Source organism: Alexandromys fortis, unplaced genomic scaffold, assembly GCF_014885135.2.
Source record: "Alexandromys fortis isolate MF-2015 unplaced genomic scaffold, M_Fortis_MF-2015_v1.1 scaffold_6, whole genome shotgun sequence".
NCBI classification, from domain to species: Eukaryota; Metazoa; Chordata; class Mammalia; order Rodentia; family Cricetidae; genus Alexandromys; species Alexandromys fortis.
The window spans coordinates 26,220,877-26,240,184 of NW_026067902.1; the positions used below are offsets into that span (position 1 = coordinate 26,220,877).

At 41.5% G+C, this 19,308-nt stretch overlaps 2 protein-coding genes across 5 annotated transcripts in view; one reads left to right on the forward strand and one right to left on the reverse strand.

The window, feature by feature from the left end:
* Positions 1-2,485: 2,485 nt before the first annotated feature.
* On the forward strand, positions 2,486-8,102 carry Emc4 (ER membrane protein complex subunit 4). Of its 2 annotated transcripts, XM_050132111.1 has the most exons (5): positions 2,486-2,690; positions 3,003-3,117; positions 6,743-6,896; positions 7,150-7,310; positions 7,703-8,102. In XM_050132111.1, the coding sequence occupies exons 1-5, from the start codon at positions 2,605-2,607 to the stop codon at positions 7,736-7,738; spliced, it is 552 nt and encodes a 183-aa protein (XP_049988068.1). In that variant the 5' UTR covers positions 2,486-2,604; the 3' UTR covers positions 7,739-8,102. The 2 variants fall into 2 exon arrangements, with proteins under 2 accessions (XP_049988068.1, XP_049988076.1); XM_050132119.1 differs by lacking the exon at positions 2,486-2,690 and having other exon boundaries at positions 3,003-3,125.
* The window catches only part of Slc12a6 (solute carrier family 12 member 6), a 96,162-nt gene continuing 84,812 nt past the window's right edge, over positions 7,959-19,308 (reverse strand). For all 3 annotated transcript variants that reach the window (XM_050132084.1, XM_050132093.1, XM_050132102.1), the window contains 9 exons: positions 19,198-19,302; positions 18,674-18,842; positions 16,757-16,952; positions 16,055-16,224; positions 14,533-14,664; positions 13,619-13,726; positions 13,265-13,449; positions 12,512-12,645; positions 7,959-10,745 (listed from right to left, as the gene is read on the reverse strand). In XM_050132084.1, coding sequence (XP_049988041.1) covers positions 10,654-10,745; positions 12,512-12,645; positions 13,265-13,449; positions 13,619-13,726; positions 14,533-14,664; positions 16,055-16,224; positions 16,757-16,952; positions 18,674-18,842; positions 19,198-19,302 — 1,291 coding nt within the window. In that variant the 3' untranslated portion in view covers positions 7,959-10,653. The remainder of the gene's footprint in view (positions 10,746-12,511; positions 12,646-13,264; positions 13,450-13,618; positions 13,727-14,532; positions 14,665-16,054; positions 16,225-16,756; positions 16,953-18,673; positions 18,843-19,197; positions 19,303-19,308) is intronic.

The following is a 19,308-nucleotide window of genomic DNA, read 5'->3' on the forward strand; positions in this document are numbered from 1 at the left end:
GACTATAATGGGAACTTGTTAAAATGTGAATTGCACAACACCGCTCTTGAAATGAAGAAAAGGTAATGGCCAAGAAGAATGGTATGACTAAATCAACATCATTTCAGAACATTACCAGTTTGTTTGACCCTGGCAGGAGCATCTCATGTCATTGAAATCATGAACTAGAAAAGGAAATGTCTAAAAATTAGAATCCCTGTAGATATTAAGTGGCCATCCAAGAGTAATTAGTAAGGTTTGGTCTCCCAGCCCTCAAACATGATTTGAAAACCCAGACAAACAAAACGGAGGGTGAAAGTTTCCCTTTAAGATCCTATTACTAACACACACACACACACACAAAGTATCACGAAAGGAGGTCTTTGAGAGTCAATAATGATAACAGAATCAAAATAGCAAGGATTTGCAAAGGTGACCCATTTATTGACCCAGCAAAGAGGTGCAGAGGCTATTAGAGCATGCTGGGCTAACTGGTTGGACAAGAAAGGGTAGTCAAATAGAAAGATTATAGAGATACTGTCAGACACTACAAATGAAAACTCATGACATGTCTATAAAAGATCTCTCTCTAGAGATATCCTTCTTTGCAAATCTGTCTGAATAAAAGGTTTCCCCATTCAGGTTTTAACCCAAATGCAACTAGTTGGAAACAAATGACAAGAAACAAATTTTCTGACACCTAGGAGGAATCAAGGATGAAATACAGAAACAAACACAAGAGAGGGTTTCAGCTCCAGAATACAACAGCCACCTCGTGGGTATCAGGCCCTGGGCTTGATCCCTAGCCCTGCAAGATACATACAAACGTGCAAGTGTCACACATTATAATAGTCAAACAAAATAACCCTCGAGCTACCAAACTGAGTGTTGTCTGTTTTGTATAATTAAAATAATGGTTGCTCAAAAATACAAAGTAGGAGAAAATTGATGTTTATTGTACAGTTTCAGTATTCTCAATTTTCCTGAGTTTCCCAATTCACTTCTGGTCCAGTCAGAGGTACACAAAAAGGCTCTCAGAAAAGCCTCTCAAAGAGGCTTGAATTCAATTGTAAAAAGTAAAACTTTAGTATTTTAGGGCAATAGAAAGCTTTAGTTCAGTGATTTTTAAGTCTTTCTGTACAGTACTAGCAAAAGAAGCACAAGAAATGCTAATGCCCAGGGCCCATGCTTAGAGCTGTTCAGAATCTTGGGAAGCCATGCCCAGGCACTAATCATTTTTCTGAAGGGTTCCAGGGTACTCTACTGTTTTTTTGTTTCTCGTGTGTCATACTTTATGGATACATGTTTCTTTACTCGGCATCACCTGTGAGTTGATTTTGAAACAATTCATGGATTAGGAGACCAACGGCCACCATCACTGATCTTACCCTTTAGGACGACTCTGCCTACAGGGGGCAGGTTCCACTCTAGTCCAGTTTGTGTTGCTGTATCTGCCCATACTGCAGTACAGACGACAATGCACCCACAGCACACAGAACTACAAAACTGGAAAATAGAGCAGAGGTGGGAATCTTCAACGTGTGTATATCACCACACTCTTAGGTGGCCAAGGAGGCCTTTTCAGCCTTATCCTCAGCCACACTGCCGTACACTCCCTTCCTCGAAACAGCAGCCATGACAAATTACTTGGAAATAATATAAATAAAACTAAGTAAAATAAATAAACCACTGGTTTTTAAACTTAAAAGTGGGCATTTAAAACAATACTTCTAAAATATACATACTCTCCGATCTAACAATTCCATTCCTAGTACGATAGCTTAAGGGAATAGATGTACTAGATGATCTTCACACTAAAATTAAAAAAGGAGAGAGCAGAAACAATTTTCCAATAATAGGCCAAATTACAATACAGACAAGCTATCAAATATAACTCCCTTTTCCAGGAATGCTAATGAATACTTAATAAAAAAATTAGGCGTAGGTTACAAATCCTATTTAATCCCACAATAGAACTTCAAAGTAGGCCATCATTCCATTTTTGCTCGACGCAGGTGGAACAATAGATTTGGCGGAGTCGAGGTGACACAGTAACTCTTAAAAGGAGACTTAAAAGGAGACCAGTTAGATCCTGAGCCCACGTGTCTTTAAGCTCCCAGTGTCAACCTCATTGGGTTAGTTTGCGAATTAAGTGGAAAAACAAACAAATAAAAACCCAAAAGTATAGCTCTTGCAACACGTGGACAAGTAGTAGCCAGAGGCTGAATAACTCGCTCAAGGTCACACAATTCCGGGTAACCTTAGCTTTAAAACAGGATTTCAGTTGTCTTGGCTTCAATTCCGGTCATTTCGGACTTCACTCCGGATCGGCGACGCGCACCTAAGAAACCGGAGCTCGAGCGTGAGGTCTATTCGCAGGGAGGTCTCAAGAGTCGGCCTTCTGGACCGCCTTGCTTTCCGGCTGTTTTAAACACCCGGGTGGAATCGTCTTTCCGGACACTCGAGCGCGAACTTCCGGGGAGCGCGTGACGTTCATGTTATGCACCGGAAGTGCGCTGTGGCGTAAGCGAGCCAGTCGGAGTGCGGACGGTCACCATCTCTGGTTCCTTCGAGGGGAGCGCAGCGGCAGGAGGGTCCGCGCAGCTTTAGCCTGCGGCTGCTGTCATGACGACCCAGGGGGGCCTGGTGGCCAACCGAGGCCGGCGGTTCAAGTGGGCCATTGAGCTGAGCGGGCCTGGAGGAGGCAGCAGGTGAGGCTCTTGAGCGAAGCTCGGTGTCCCAGCCTTTCTCTAGAAGAGCCCGAAATCCTGCGGACGGACCTGGGCCACAAGTTTCCCACACGGGTGGATGGCGCACAAACTTCTCCCGAGACGGTTTTGTGCTGTGGAAGTTATTTTACCCTAAGGATCTTCATTTTAGTCTTTCCAGTAGTCTGGGAACGCACGAGAGGGTCTAATTTGGGTAGCGACTCCTGAGGATCTTTGTTTTTGTGATTGATAGACCTGGAAATGCGGGCTTGGAAAGTGGCAGTCTCAGTCTCTTGGTTTGGTTTGGTTCTTTAGGGGCCGCAGTGACCGGGGCAGTGGACAGGGAGACTCCCTCTATCCTGTCGGTTACTTGGACAAGCAAGTGCCTGATACCAGCGTGCAAGAGACAGACCGGATCCTGGTGGAGAAGGTACTGAGGTATTAGATGTCACTGTAGCGTTTGGGCCAGCCCTTTCTCACCTTGCTCTCCGGAGGAGAGGTAAAGATAGCCATTGCCTGAGTGTTTGGGAGCTAAACTGCTTTAGATTCATATTACAGTATCTTACACATAAGATCCAAAAGTGGTTAGTTGAAAACAATACGTCTGTGAAATAGGTTGAAAATTGCATGGTGGCAACACCTTCTCCCTGAAGTCATAATTTTCTGCTCTAGTCCCCTGACACCATACTTTCAGTCTGTTCGGATATTGTGTTACTTTTCTAAAAAATAATTTATGTGAATTGGTGTGAAGGTGTCAGATCACCTAGACCTGGAGTTACAGCGCGAGCTGCCATGTGGGTGCTGGGAATTGAAACCTCTGCAAGAGCAGCTGATGTTCTTAAACTCTGAGCCATCTCTCCATCCCTGTGTTACTTTGTACTTTCAAAAACAAAATCTCAATCCTGCTATCATTTCTTACTGCTTTCACTGTTACATCATCCCAGCCCTAGCCCCCACCCTGCACCCAGATTTTTGCAGTAGACTAATCATTACCAACTGCCTCTCCGTCCCTCTGTTTTTGTCTGTCTGTCTGTCTGTCTGTCTGTCTACCTCGAGACAGGGTTTCCCAGTATCATTGGAGCCTTATCCTGGAACTCGCAGTGTAGATCAGGCTGGTCTCAAACTCACAGATCTGCGTGTCTTGCTTCTCGAGTGCTGGAATTAAAGGTGTGGACCACAACCGCCCAGCCCCTCCCTCCATTTATAATAAAGCATGGTTTCTCAACCTCAGCACCATTTTCTTTTGGGGGCTAAGTACTTCTTTTGTTTTGGGGACTTGTACTGGGTACTGTTTAGCACTCCTGATCTCTACAATTTCTTTCCATAATTGTGTGAACCAAAGATGTTTCCAGCATTGCCAGATGTTTTCCAGGAGGCAAATTGCCCTTGCTTGGGAACCTCTAATCTAAAAGGGTAAAATTCGATGATATACAACAGTGTATACCCTCAATGAAACCACCACCATTTTGGAAGAGAACCTATATTCAAGTCTCCCCCTTCTCAGATTCCCAATATCCCTTTCTGTATAGAGTTCTAACTGATCTTGCTGCTTCTGCCTTGTCCCCCTGTAGTCTCCACGTACAGCCATCAAAATGATCCCTTTAAAACATGCCAGATCATCCCTTCTCAAAAATCAGTCTATAATTCCATGTTCATCCAGCATTAAAAAAAACCAAACAAAATCTTTTTAGTATTATACATAGCTCTGCACGCTCCAGTCAGACTCCTCGTAGCATCTTTAGCCTTATCTCCTACCATTTTTGCATTTGTTTACTCTGATCATAATGGTTTCCTTGCTGCTTTTTAAGGATTCCAAACAAGTTCCCATTCCCTGCTTTTTGTGTTTGTTCTCTATTCTTAGAATGCATTTCCTCTGGATTCCTTTACAACTAGCTTGCTTGCTCTTTTCCTTTAGGTTCTCTGAACTGTTACATAGTTAAGCCTCTCTTTTTTTTTTTTTTTTTTATTTTTGTTTTGTTTTGTTTTTCGAGACAGGGTTTCTCTGTGGCTTTGGTGCCTGTCCTGGAACTAGTTCTTGTAGACCAGGCTGGTCTCAAACTCAGAGATCCGCCTGCCTTTGCCTCCCGAGTGCTGGGATTAAAGGCGTGCGCCACCATCGCCCGGCTATAATTAAGCCTCTCTATGGCACTCTGTATCCTTTGTGTTTTTCTGTGTCTTTTATATATGTTAAAAAACATATCACATGGCAATTGTTATTGATCATCTGTCTTATCCCTCTTGTAAAGATATAGTAGCAGGGATTTTACAGTAGAACTGTGTCCAAGTGTTTAGAGTGGTGCTTGATATTTTCCTTCCTATATTTCCCTCACAACCTTAATATTGCTGAATACATGATTTTTATTCCAAGGAATACACACATTGTTTTTACAATGTGAAAATGACAGAGCCATTATTAATTTTTTTATAAGTATTATCTCATAATTTTTCATCTCGGCACATCAAAGTATAATATGATTACATTATAGTAAATTATTAAATTACATTTTTAAAAGGCAGATTATAAAATACTTTTATAACAATTCTGTGTTCTATGAATGGTCTATAGGAAATTATTTACAAATAAGGCTTTATAAATGTGAACAAAATAGTTATTATATTTATATAGATTTACTTTGCCAATACTGTCAAGATTAAGTTTATTTTTTTAGGTTTATTTTATGTTTATTAGTGTTTTGCCTTCACATACATAGTGTGTATCGTGTATGCCTGATGCTTTCAGAGGTCAGATCCACGACTGGAGTTAGAGATACGGGTGCTAGGATCCAAATCGGTTCCCCGCAGAAGCAACAAATACTTTTAAACATTGAGCCAATCTCTTCAGCTCCATTGTCAGGATTTTTGCATTTAGATTCAATCATGAGTAAGATTTATTTATTTACACACACATGCACTTCTCATAATGGGATTTTAAAGTTTGGGTATTTATGGGTTTTGAGTTGTAGAATTTTTAGTTTAGTTTTGTTTCCTTCCAAAAGAGTTTAAGATTTGATTTTATTTTTAGCTTTTAATAATCAGAATTTGCCAAGAGAGGCCATCTGGGCTTAATTATAGGGTCAGCTTTGTTAACTGCCATGGGACTATGTTTGTTTCTTTTTTCTTATGCCATTTGTATAAGCCATATTTCTAGGAATTTATCCATTTCCTAAAATTTCAAATAAATAGTCTCTAATGTGGCCAGTGTAACATCTGCAGGATCCATAGAGCTGTCCCCTCTTCCTTCTGGACATGAAAAGTTGTCTTCTCTCCTTTCCAGTTCCTGACTTACCAGAATTGAATTTATAATCTTTGCAAAAACCCAAGTTGATGATTTTATTCATTAATGAATTTCTCTCATTTTTGTTTTCTTCTCAAACTTTAGTGTGTTGTCTCCTTTCATGAACTAGATTCTGAAACTTCTCACACATTCTTTTTTGTTTTTGTTTGTTTTGTTTTTTTGAGATAGGGTTTCTCTGTGAAACAGTCCTGGCTGTCTAGAACTTGCTTTGTAGATCAGGCTTGCCTCAAAGTCAGAGCTATGCCTGCCTCTGCCTACTGAATGCTGTACATTAATATTATGAATTTTTAGTTGGATGTGGTGGGGCATATCTACAGTCCTATCAGTTGAGAAGATGATACAGAAAAAAAAAAAAAAAACCTCAAGTTGGAGGTCAGCCTGGACATAGCAAGATGTGGTCTCAAGGAACGAAGATTATAAATTTCTCAAAACTTGCTGGGCAGTGGTGACACATGCCTTTAATCCCAGCACTTGGGAGGCAGAGGCAGGCAGATTTCTGAATTCCAAGATAGCCAGGACTACACAGAAAAACCAACCATTCTGAAAAACCAAACAAAAAGAACCCCTGGGAAGCTTATACAGGGAAGAGTGTAGCCGTAGAGTAGAGGAACTTGTAGTAACCTGAAGTGGTGATGGAGCTGAAAAGCAGCTCAGACAAGCAGAGAACTGAAACTTCTGTTCATTTGACTGAAGCATCATACGGCAAATGGAGACCGAATGGAGGTACTGATCAGAGGTTTAAACCGTGTGTTTGTTTTAGCGCTGCTGGGACATCGCCCTGGGTCCCCTCAAACAGATTCCTATGAACCTCTTCATAATGTACATGGCAGGCAATACCATCTCCATCTTCCCTACTATGATGGTGTGTATGATGGCCTGGCGACCCATCCAAGCACTGATGGCCATTTCAGCCAGTAAGTATTCATAAAGTGACCACCCTTCAATGGGTGCTAAAGATTGAAGGCAAATTCTGTGGTATATTTTTGGCTAGAGGGTGCACAGGGTGGTAATGAGTGGTGGCATGAAAAGAAGATGGTGTGTAGTTTTCTGTTTATTTGGAGTGATACTATTTACAATCTTGTGTATGTATGTATGAATAAGTTCATAGTTGCTTTCATTCATATTGGGAGACTAAAGGTTTTTTGACAGTATCTATTATCCTAACAGCTTTCAAGATGCTGGAGAGTTCAAGTCAGAAGTTCCTTCAAGGATTGGTCTATCTCATTGGGAACCTGATGGGTTTGGCATTGGCTGTTTACAAGTGCCAGTCTATGGGACTGTTGCCTACACACGCATCAGACTGGCTAGCCTTTATTGAGCCCCCTGAGGTAAGGTTAATGTTTCAGGCAAACGGGATGTATGGATCATCTGATGGGAGAATCAGAGTTGGTGTTGAGAGTTCACTTAATTTTTTTTTTAGAGCTTTATTTTTACATTGTCATGTTTATTGCATGCCTCTGTGTGTGTTGTGGGGGTTAGAGAACAACTTGCAGGAGTTGATTTTCTCCTATTATATTCGTTTTGAGAACTGAATTCAGGTTATCAGGCTTGGCAAAAAGTGCCTTTACCCTCTGAGTCCTCTAGCTGGTCCAAGAGTTCATTTCTTAGGTAATAAAAAAGTATTAGGAGTTTGGAAGTTAGTGTCGTGTATGGCAGAGCGTGTGATTAAGTAACTGAGTAAGTTAAGCATCGTTCACCTCTTTGCTGTTTCTTTTTTTAGAGAATGGAGTTCAGTGGTGGAGGATTACTTTTGTGAACCCAGTAAGCACCCAATGTCCATGTGTAGAGGCCTCGTTTGCGTGGGCCTCATCTGCACTCTGCTTAAGCTCACAGCTCCTTAGTGTGCTCACTTAGAATAATCACGCATGTTGAGAAGAACCAAAAAGTCTGCAGTTCTTTCATGGTGAGAGACAGATTCTACGAGGACAATGTGCAGCGTGTTACGGCAGAAAAGAAACTACAGCACAACTTGTGACTGAAAATAATGTAGAAAACTTTATTTATGTTCTCAGCACAGAGCAAAACAGACAAAACCAGACTATGTAAACAAAACAGCAGCCGCTCAGTAGCAGCATCTCCTTTCAATAAATTAAACGGTTGAGAACAATGCTTTAAAAGTTTCTCAAGTTCCCCTTATATCTGTGTTAATATTTCATTTCTATATCACATAAGCAGAGACAAAGATTCTATATCAGACATTTTTTTTGGAAGATGTGAGAAACTTCTCTCCTGGATTCAAATTTTACATGATGAAAAGAAAAATAAACCAGAAAAAAGAGCATGTAAATATGCTTACAGTGTAACTTATTTTAATATCCACAATAAGAAGTTTTTTAACATTTGGGGGAATGAGGATTGATGGGATCCTTGGGGCCACAAGAATAGGATGCGACGGAAGAGGAAGAGCAGTGACTTCCTCTGCCACGGGGAAACTGGCACTTGTCAAGCAGGCCCTGCAGTTCAAACTCCAGCTCTTAACATCGCTATGGAAGGCTGAGGGCCAGCTAGGGGAGAATGAATGTTACAGCCTGCCTGATAACTCATAGATAAGACACACAAGCTGGGTCTTCAAAGAAGGCAGGAGAAGGTCTTTCTCTTCCCTCTAGAAACATTTGGCCCCTTCCCCTAAGGTGCATTTTCTCTCAAGTTTTCAGTATTGCTTTATTTGCAGTGATTAAAAGAGTTAAAGACACTTTGCAGACAGACAACATAAGCAACACATAGACATGAAATGCTCTAGACAGAGATGAGTATAAATCTGGCCTAATAACCATTTTTCCATGTAACAGTGATTTTATGCTTTAGGGACTGAAGTAATAGCTATAGTAATAGCTACTAATTTTCTCACCCTTTAAAAGACTCTTACACAGCTCCAACCACAGCTTTTCTAAACGTTAACTTTATTCTCTGCCCATATTTGTTTGATAGCTAAAAAGGTGGTATCACTTTGGTCAGGGGTAGATGTTAGACAGTTCCTGGGCAGGCTGGCTTTTACAGAATGGGTGTTTAATACCTTGGAGCCTAGGGGACTGTATTCAACTATAGAACTGAGTGTTGGAAAGGGAACTGGAGACATTTTTTACCCTCTGCTGGGAGGAGCAGGAAAAGATTTTGCATCCTCTATGCTACCTTGAGTGGCGGGTGGGCAGGGTGTGTGTGGGGGAGGATTAAGAACAAATCACGTGACTCAGCTTCTTAGGCCATATTTGAGGGTCTTCTGTCTCGGGATGAATTTTGGGTGTTCCATTCCTCCAGGGTATGGACTGTGGCAAATTTACCATAAGGGGAATTTAAAAGCAGTCATGTATGTAAGCAGGAAGACAGTCTCTTAACTATCTTGTAAAGAATATGAAGGTTTCACATACTTGAAATTACTGCTCAGCCACAAAGACTTCCTATGCTGGTAAGCCGGGTGTTCATGATCGATAAATTATTTTAGTATTTCCTTGGCACATTTAGAGATTTCTGGAAACAAAACTGACAGAGCAGATCATTGGCTTAGGGAACCACTTGGTTCAGAGCCAAGTTTCTGGAGTCTGAGTGAAGAATAACATTGCAAGGGGGCTAGCTCAGCTTTGGGCATGGAGGTGAGCGCCTCAAGTCTTCACTATGGCTTTGGTGAAGAGGCCACAGATTGATTTCTTGTGAAAGAAAAGCTGCTTATGTCAGGCCAATGCGAACCTGTCTGCCACTTTAGACAGATAATTTTGGCACCGTGTAAAGGGTATGGCTCTCACATGCCCAGTTCCACTGCTGAACCCCTCTAAAGCCAGGAGCCCTCGGAGGTAATAGTACACAGTCCTATTGTCTCTGTCTCTTACTTATAGCTTTTTTTTTTTTTTTTAAACCAGTGCCTACTAAGGATAAAAGAAGAGACCCTCCTGGTTAAGCTGCTTAACAACCTCCAATTCTTAAGATAATACATTGTGTGCTTTGTGTCGCAGAGCTAACCGTAGACTCTTTCTGCACATTTTAATAGTACTCTCTGGAATCCTGTCTGGCCATTTGAAAACCAGAAAAACATCTTATCTTTCAAAAACCTTTTTCCATAGTAACACTGTCTGCATTACAACCACAGCATGGGTTTTAAAACACCGTTGAAATATACAGTGGCACAGCACAGACAGTAAGACTTAGTATCTGGGGGATCTGATTTTTGAGTAAAAGTAGAAGCTGCAGCTATTTTTCAGGTTTTGTATATTAGTATCCTAAATTTTCACTTCGTTTGCCGCAGGCTATCTCCAACAATAGTAACGGCCACGCTCATTTTTTGCTAAGGTGAGGCTGACAGGCTGTCACCTCTCTGGTGTCATCATTGAACCGTGTCTTCTGAGACTCATCCTGAATGTTGGATATTAACTTGTTTTTTTTTTTTGTTTTTTTTTGGTTTTTTTTTGCTTTTAGTTTAGTTTCTAGCATATGTTTTACTAACTCACTACCTTCAGCAGTTTTGGCTTGCCTTCTCCTGCCATAGAAATAGCTTTCAGGACTTGGCCGTTCTGATCGTCAAGGAATATTTGCCTCTGCTGGGATGGCAGATCATGTTGTCCAAGGGCATAGTTGGGGCTCAGCTCCGCAAGAGTAGAGTGGGAGTGGTAGGAAAGAGCTGTCATCTCCATGGGTGATGAGTCTTAGTGAAGGTAGGACCAAGGAGAATCTTCCACAAGCTGATTAGGAGTAAATGGTGATGACTTCACTGCCGCCACCCCGGACAAGGAGGACTCGCTCTAATCCCTCGGTGAGTACTTCTAGGAATTCCATGTCTTCAGAAGTTGTCAAGGAAACAGGCAGATGAATAGCACACTATAACCTGGCTCCAGCAATCCAAGTTTATTTGATCACAGAGCTGCAAACTCAGCATACTCCTCTTCATAATTATATATTCAGAATTGGAAAAGCCTGAACTTTGGACTCAACATCCATCTGTACATTCACCACCCATTCATTTCAGCAGTGCTATGCATGAAAACAAGGGCCCTGCGCATGCTAGGCAAACACCCTACTACGCAACTGTTTGACCTGCTCCGATTTTAATTTCTGAAATTTGGAAACGGTCTCACTAAATTGCCCAGGCCGGTGTTAACTCTTCATGGCACCTGGGCAGACCTCCAGTTTTTCCTTCCTTTTCTAAGTAGCTGAGATTACAGGCTTGCACCACCAAGCCTGAAATTGGATTTAGTTTTAAATCTATGAAATAATCCTGGGATCTAAACCCTTTGCATATTTAATACAAGGTATTCTCATCTGTTTCCTTCCTCCCTACCTTCAAGTACTAGGACCTGAACCAAGAGTCCCATGCATGTTAGGCAAACGTTCCACCATTGAATAAGCCCCAGCCCTTATTTGTTATCTGCTAAATGTGATTTAAAACCGGGTAAACAGTGAGATGGCTCTGCTATTGAAAGAATTTGTACAAGCCTGACAACTTGAGTTCAATTCTTTGTAATGAGTGGGGAGAACACAGATACTTTGGAGGTAGACTCTCACTGTGTAACACTAGCTGGCCTGAAACGCAGTCATCTGCCTGCCTCTGCCTCCTGAATGCTGGGATTAAGGGTACATCACAATGCCTGGCATAAATAAAAGTTTTAAGTGGCTGGAGAGATGTCTCAGTGGTTAAGAACACTTGATGCTCTTGCAGAGGCCCGGGTATGAATTCCCAGCATGCATGTCGTTGCCCATGACCATCTGTAACTCAGTTCCAGGAAGTCCAACAGCCTCTTCAGACTTCCATGAGCACCAACTAAAGTGCACAAGCACACATGCAGGCAACAGACACATGAAAGTAGGGCTTAAAGTAGGGGCAGGTAAAAGTGTCCAAGCCTGATTAGCTGAGTCTGATTCTCAAAGGGTGCCTTCTGACCTTTACATGCTACGGAGCATGCACATTCATGTGCCTGTACACATGTGTATGCACATGAATTGAAAACTAGAACTGACAGTATGTTTTTTCTTTTGACAAAAATGCCAAAATATAAGAAAAGGGCTAAAAAAATACCAGCTCAAAAGATCTCTAGTGATCCCACAGAATTTCTAAGTGGAGCTGCGTGAGTCAGATTTTCATACCATTTTTTCCATTAATGAACCATCCCCCCTTTCCTCAATGGTGCTGCTAGAGAATGGACCAGTCTCATTGCAGGGCTAGAAGGTTCCCATAAACATAACCCTGGATGAAGAAGAAGCCTTAGGCCATTTCCTTAGTTAGGAAGTTCTATCTCCAATGTTTCTCCCCTAACTCCATCCAGAAGACGGCTTTGCAGAGGATCCTGAAAGGAGAATGGATGTGGGTTCTGTCTCTAGGTTTATTTGCTGAAAATTAAGAGTCTTGGGATTCAGAGAGTACATAGTAACTCCCTGCCCCAGCTGCCTGAGAGGAAATCAGTTAATCTCACAACTTTGGAAGCATCCCTACCTATAGCATTTAGCTCCTCCTCAGAGGGAAAGTGGGGAACAGACTGACTTTAACCATTGCCTTGTCTCATAACAAACTAAGGTTTCTTTCCTATTGGCACCTTCACAGGAAGGATACAGTTTTCATCACCTTCAGGGTTCCGGGGTGGTCCTGGCATATTCAGCAAAACCAGTTTGGCTTCATGGGACTTGTTAACTATGACTTCATTGAGCTTCACTGCTGTGTGCATGCGTCTCACATTGGACTGGTCCCTGGTGGGGAAGAAGTGAGAGAGCTAAGCCGAGAAGAAAGCCAGTTATAAGTGCTCTTTATTTTCACTTGACTACATAATGTCATAGTGTGTGTGTGTGTGTGTGTGTGTGTGTGTGTGTGTGTGTGTGTATAGGAGGGCAGCTTTTTGGGAGTTGGTTTTCCTTCCATCAACTTTTGGAAGATCAGTCCTGGTGCTCACGATCAGGTCCTAAGGTTTGTCAACAAGCCATTATTTTGCTGGCCTGGTTTTCTCATTCTGCTTTCTTATTTATTTATTTATTTATTTATTTATTTATTTATTTATTATGTATACAATATTCTGTCTGTGTGTATGTCTGCAGGCCAGAAGAGGGCACCAGACCTCATTACAGATGGTTGTGAGCCATCATGTGGTTGCCGGGAATTGAACTCAGGACCTTTGGAAGAGCAGGCAATGCTCTTAACCACTGAGCCATCTCTCCAGCCCCTGCTTTCTTATTTTTTAATAATAGATAAATAATACAGAAATGAGCAATGTGGAGGAGAAAAGGATGGTTAGCTTGTACAGGTAAAGTCACATGTACCACTGCATGGAATACTGTATTGTTACAGGATAAGCTTGTGAGTGGAAACACTTACGGACGCATATTGAGTAGGTCCTGGAATCCTTCTATTGACTTGACCTTTTGCCCCCGGGTTGCCATGTACTTATCCTTGGTCCACGTCATGTGTACCTTCTCCTGGTAAGTTTCTGTCTCTTCATCCTCATCAGAACCAATGCTAGTTAAGCGTAGCATTGAGTTTCGATCTTTCACCAGCTGTGCCTAGGAAAGGTCAAACAGTTACTCTCCCTGTTCTTATGCTTGAACTGTTTTGAAAGGACCATAGGCTATACTGGAATAACTGAAAAAATGAGAAGAAAAGATTTGTCTTCTGATATCACTGTCAGACCTCACAGACCAGGCCAGGTCAATTCAGCAAGCTCTTTCTTACCTCTCTGTCTCGTTCTGTTTTCGACAGTCGCATGTGCCGGAGCATCTGGGACCTCTGCTCCATCATGAGGGTGCGCTCATATGTATAGGCAGATATGTCACTGTCATGCTGCCACAGACAGCACACAAAGCAGGCACAAAGAAAAAGGAGGGTTAGCCAATATTTGTATTTCTACACATTGACCTAATTCAGAAAAACTGTCATCGCATCAACCTTTCACTCCTATTTTGTTCAGTCTTGAGTTATAAGGACATGATTTCAGGGATGGAGATTAAATACAGTCACTGAGTATTTCCCATGATTTGATCATATTTGTGGCCTTGAAACAAAATACTGCACCTTGTATTTTCCATACAAAGCTAGTGTGATTTTTAACATGAATTAAATATTAAGAAATATATTAAGCAGCTAAGAGTTTGATACATATATGATCAAACATCAATATATAATGTATGTATGTATGTATGTATGTATGAGCTGTGTAATAAATAACAAAGCAAAGAAAAAGTAACCCCAGGGGCAGGAAGATGACTAAGTGGATAAAGACATTTGCTGCCAAGTCTGATGCCATGAATTTGGGTCCGGAGACTCACATGATATAAGCAAAGTAGTGAACCCTGTAAGCTGTCCTCCCCCCCCCCTCTTTCACACACACACACACACACACACACACACACACACACACACACACACAGAGTAATAAAAATATAATTTAAAATGAAAGCAAATAAAAAAAACTCCCAAACATTTATACATCCTACTTACTTAGGTCAATAAATTAGGTTTTTTTTTTTTTAAGGACTAGGGGGTTAAACCACACATTTAGAGCTGATTAATATCCCAGACTAGATTCTAGAAGAGAGCTGGGGTTGAGGGAGTGGTGTTCTCCTCTATTTCGGGTTCCACTTCCTCACCATCTCCACCACTTCCACTTCTGCCTCAATGCGCAGATGGTACAGGAAGGTGGCCAGGTCTTTCTTCATCTGGATACTGTTGTCTTCGAGCTGGGCCACCGTGAAGATCCTTATGCTGCATTTTCTCCATACCTGGTGAAACGCCGTGCACACGGGAAATTAGGTGCAGGAAGGGGAAAAGATTCCCTAAAATGAGACATTTGTGCCTAGGATGCGCTTGCTGTAGTATCAAGTATTTGTTCCTTGCTTCCTGCTTGATTCATTTTTGTAGTAGTGTAAAATGACGTGAGTTGCCTCTCTGTATGCAGTGAATATGTTGTTACTATTGGTTAATAAAATAGCCAGGCAGAATAGAGCCAGGTGAGAAATCCAAGCAAAGATAAAGGGAGAAAGAAGGTGGAGTCAGAGAGACACCAGCAGCTCCCAAAGGAGTACAATGCCAGAGCATTACTGGTAAGCCACGGGACATGTGGCAATATACAGATTATTAGAAATGGGTTAATTTATATGTAGAGCTAGTCAGTAAGAAGCCTGAGTCATAAGTCAAACAGTTTATAATTAATATTAAGTCTCAGAATGGTTATTCTGGAACTTGTGGGCTGGAGGTTTGACTAAGCAACACATTAAATACAATCTAAGTTAACACAATAGCTCAGGCTGGCCTTGAACTTTGATCCTCCCACCTTGGCCTCCTGAGTGGTGGGATCTACCAGCATCCTTCACTATTGGTGGTACTAAGTTCTTAATTCTGTTACAAAAAAAAAAAATTTGCTCATGTAGTATTGTGAAATTGATGTTTGTCCCTGATTCCTGGCATTTAATTTGTAAAATCCTTGGAAGGACAAGGGACTGAGGATTGGGTTGACCACCAATGGTGAATGGTTTAAGGCAGAAGCATGGGTAGAACAGTACTTTCAGTCTGCATCCTCAGGCTGCAGGAAGGCAGTGTGTAAGACTATCAATCTGTGGGATAGAATGCTACCTCCAGATAATAAAGTCAGAATTGATTCAGCAACACCAAGTTGCTGCCTACTGCAGGAACAGCTGCTGGCTTCATATGGGGAGGGTAAAACACATCTACATAGCCCCATCCAAGATCCACTGAGAGTGCTTTATTCAGACAGCATAACAATGACACCATACAAACATATCGGAGAATGAGTATATATGGGTATGGCAGGCACAACATGTACATACTTACCCCTGAAACTGATGTGTTCCTGTTGCTTTTGTTTGTTTCAAACACTCATAAGGAATTTTAGTAAACTTAAAAAAATTAAAGGAATTTTAGTCCACTTAAGGTGGATTGGTAACATACAACAACAACAGCAACAAAATAAAGTTTAAAAAAACCCTAAACCCACTCTACTTCTAATAATGTTGAAGCTGGGATTATGGGACATCCCAGAATAAGCCCCAAATCTTCAGATTTTAAGTGCCACCACTACTCAGGTAAACAATAATAATGCATGTAGTGAGCCAGGACAGCAAGAGAAATGCTTTGAAAGAGTGTCCAGAGTACCTTGTGCTGTTTCAGCAGGAAGGGCAGCAGCATGAGCATGCCCCCATCATGCACAATCCACCACACATCAATGTTGCCCTCAGAAAATGGCTCCACATTGCTGGGAAAGAAGGAGACATTTTTAGCCACCAGCAAGGCTAGATGGGCAGCAGTTGTCACTCGAACTGTGCCTATGGAGAGAAGAGAGGATATTTATATATCCGTATACAAACAAGAACTGCTGCACTTTCTTCTCTTCCCACCATCTCAGGACAGGAAGGTAATGTAATGCTGACTGACATTTCTTGGAGTAATGTGTCCTACTGACACCACACATCACACTTTACGAAGAGACAGAGGTCACTGAGGGAAGTCTAGAGCGCTAGTAATGAATGGAGAAACATGGTTTAGGAAACTAGAGATACTACACATTTAAAGCATGAATCCGGGAGAGTCTGATGAAAGACAATCTTTCCAGTTCTTGTGAGGACATCAAGATGAAAATGACAAATGAATATGACAATAGATGAGACTTGACATAGATAAATAATTTGTGAGCATAAACGTAAAGTTGGACAGGGCAGGTAACAGGTTAGTAGGAGTTTTTAAGTGGCCTTCTAGCAGCATGTTTCAACACAGCACAGTCTCTATAAGAGTTAGGGTGACAGATTTAACTTGATCCCTCTCTGGGCCCTCAGGTCAGTACAGGAAACAGTTTTGTACCAATGAAAGTCTTCCAAGCGCGAGCATCTTCACTCTGACGCCAGCCATTGGGCCAGCCCATCACCACTGTGTTGTGCTTCATGCCTCCAAGGCCACAGGACTGGATGAGGTGTGAAATACCCTCTTTCAGCTTGGCAGCCACCACCAGCTGGCAGAATCCTTTTACCTTTTCTGCCTCCATTAGGTGCTTAATGGTCTGAAAAAGATACAAAACTTCAACTGTGTTGTCTGGTTTCTGTCCTGCACAACTGCTTTGCCCTGAACCTTTTAACTCATCATTCCTTCTCGTTATTGTATTCCCATCTTTCTCTAAATTCAATGTAATACTGTAATATAATAGATGTAATAATATAATGTAATATAATAGAAAAGTCCAAAAACTTCAGTGTGCTCCATTGAAGTGCCATCTTTGTTTTTGTTTTGCTTCATTTGTTTTACTTTAGAAGTGCTTACTGCCTATATGCGTATCTGTAGCTGGTGGTCCATATGTAGCTCCTCTTCCCTTTCCTCTATTCTGCTTGCTTCCTTTTCAGGTGAAGCACTGAGCACAGGGCTGTCCAAAAAGTAGTGGACATAGTTTCTTGATTGACAAAGCAAATTCCCTAGTGTCAACACCATACTCTTGTTAATCCCAGACATCCCTTAATCTTTCAGGAAACCTAGGCATCCTAATAACCTAATAATCTGATGATCACTGAAGTTCACTTGAGAATTTTCTCAGGTAAGGTTTCCCTTTTCCCCTTCTCTTTTTCGTATATTCATTCTGACATTTGAATAGTGACTGAGTACCCCTGCATTTAATTTATTATGCTGCATTTAGTCAAGTTAACTTAGAGGCGGTATCACATGCCTCTTTATCTGTACCCAACTCCTCTGTTGGAAAGGGAATGGGAATAATGACGTACAAAACAGATATGATTTTCTCAAAGACACAAGTTAGATTAGTGGTTATCTAGGGTAAAGATATTGATTTGCAGCCATGTGCTTTTTAAAAATTAACTTTTGTCATCTGGGTTAATATTTCCCAGAATTTCTAATTAAAAAAGGATTAATTTTAAAAATTAATTGTGTGTGTACATGCTGGGAACCAAACTCAGGTTCTCTGTGAGCGCGTATGTACTCTGAACTATGCTGCCGTCAGATTCAGGGACATTATCATAGTAGAACATAAATTCTCACATGATTTCTCTTCCTTTCAGAGCAGCGTTTGGAGTCTAACTGGAAATGATGTTTATTGATAATCTCACGGGAAATGCTTTAAATGGGGAGAGTAGACATCTACTCTGGCTCCTTCTGTCTCGGGATTACGACTGTTCAAAAGGCAGCACTGAGTTGGAAGCCTAGGTCACACAGAAAAAAGTATATCTTAGAAACCTGAGGGTTTCCTTCTAATCTGAACTTAGCTTACAGGTGTCACATAAAGTTGATAAGTCTTTTAAAAATATTACTAAACCTTATGTTCAAAGTTGGTCAACACTTATGCAAAAACATTCTTTTAAACTGATTTTTTTTTTTTACATCTGCTGTACCATTCAAATGCTTTATGTCCTCCATGATTTCCTCAGCAATCTCCTTTCAAAGGTACATATAGAAAAGCTTTTGGTTTTGGTTTTATGAAACAGGATCCTGGCACTTACTCTGAAGACCAGGTTGGCCTTGAACTTACAAAGATCCACCTGCCTCTGCATCCCTAAGTGCTGGGATTTTAAAGGCATGCACTACCATGCCAGGCTCAGAAACACATTTTTAAATAATTAGGAATAAAAGCATTTTCCAGCTTTTATTATATGCTAACATAAAAGGTTTATCATTTGGGGACAGAACCTCACCCTTCTCTGTGAACAGTGCTGGCCTTCTTGTAGGCCATTAACGCACAAAGCACTTGAGGAATGTAGGTCGCTGGACGACGTTCCTTACCTGCTCTGCAGCCAGAGCTTCCCCATAGTTCTCCAGGAAGTTCCCCACGATGACAGAGCCCACAATAGTGAGTCCCTTTCCTGCCTTGAGCTGGGAGGCAAAGGTGAGGAGGCGAGGGTGCTTGACGTGTAAGTCTTCATCCAGCTTCAGCAGTACAAGCAGCTGAGGCCTGTGCAGAGGTGAGGAAGCAGACACTTAGGTGTGGGAAACATGGCAACTTCATCCCTTCTTTCAGGAGGTCTTTACAAAACATTTGACTTGATAGAAGGATGGAATAAGAGGAATGGTAAACGATGGTTCTGAGTTATTTCAAATGTTCTCAGTATTGTCTAAAATTGACCAGTCTTCAAAGAATAACAACATACAATAAATGCATACAATAAGTAAGGCAGCCATATTTTTGGATAGTTCAAAACTGGAAACCAGTTCCTTTGAGCCACACAGTCTTAATCTGGTCATCAAGAGAGCACTGTTGTGTGCTTTAGCTGTATGCAAATACCACTAAGGTCTGCTGATCGCTTTACCTCCAGTTCTTAGTGTGAGGAGGTCCTTCCTCCAGGCGGAGCAAAGCAAAGCGAGCAGCACTGAGGGACAGCCCGCGGATGCCATCGCCCCATTCCTTCTCAGCCCTGGGG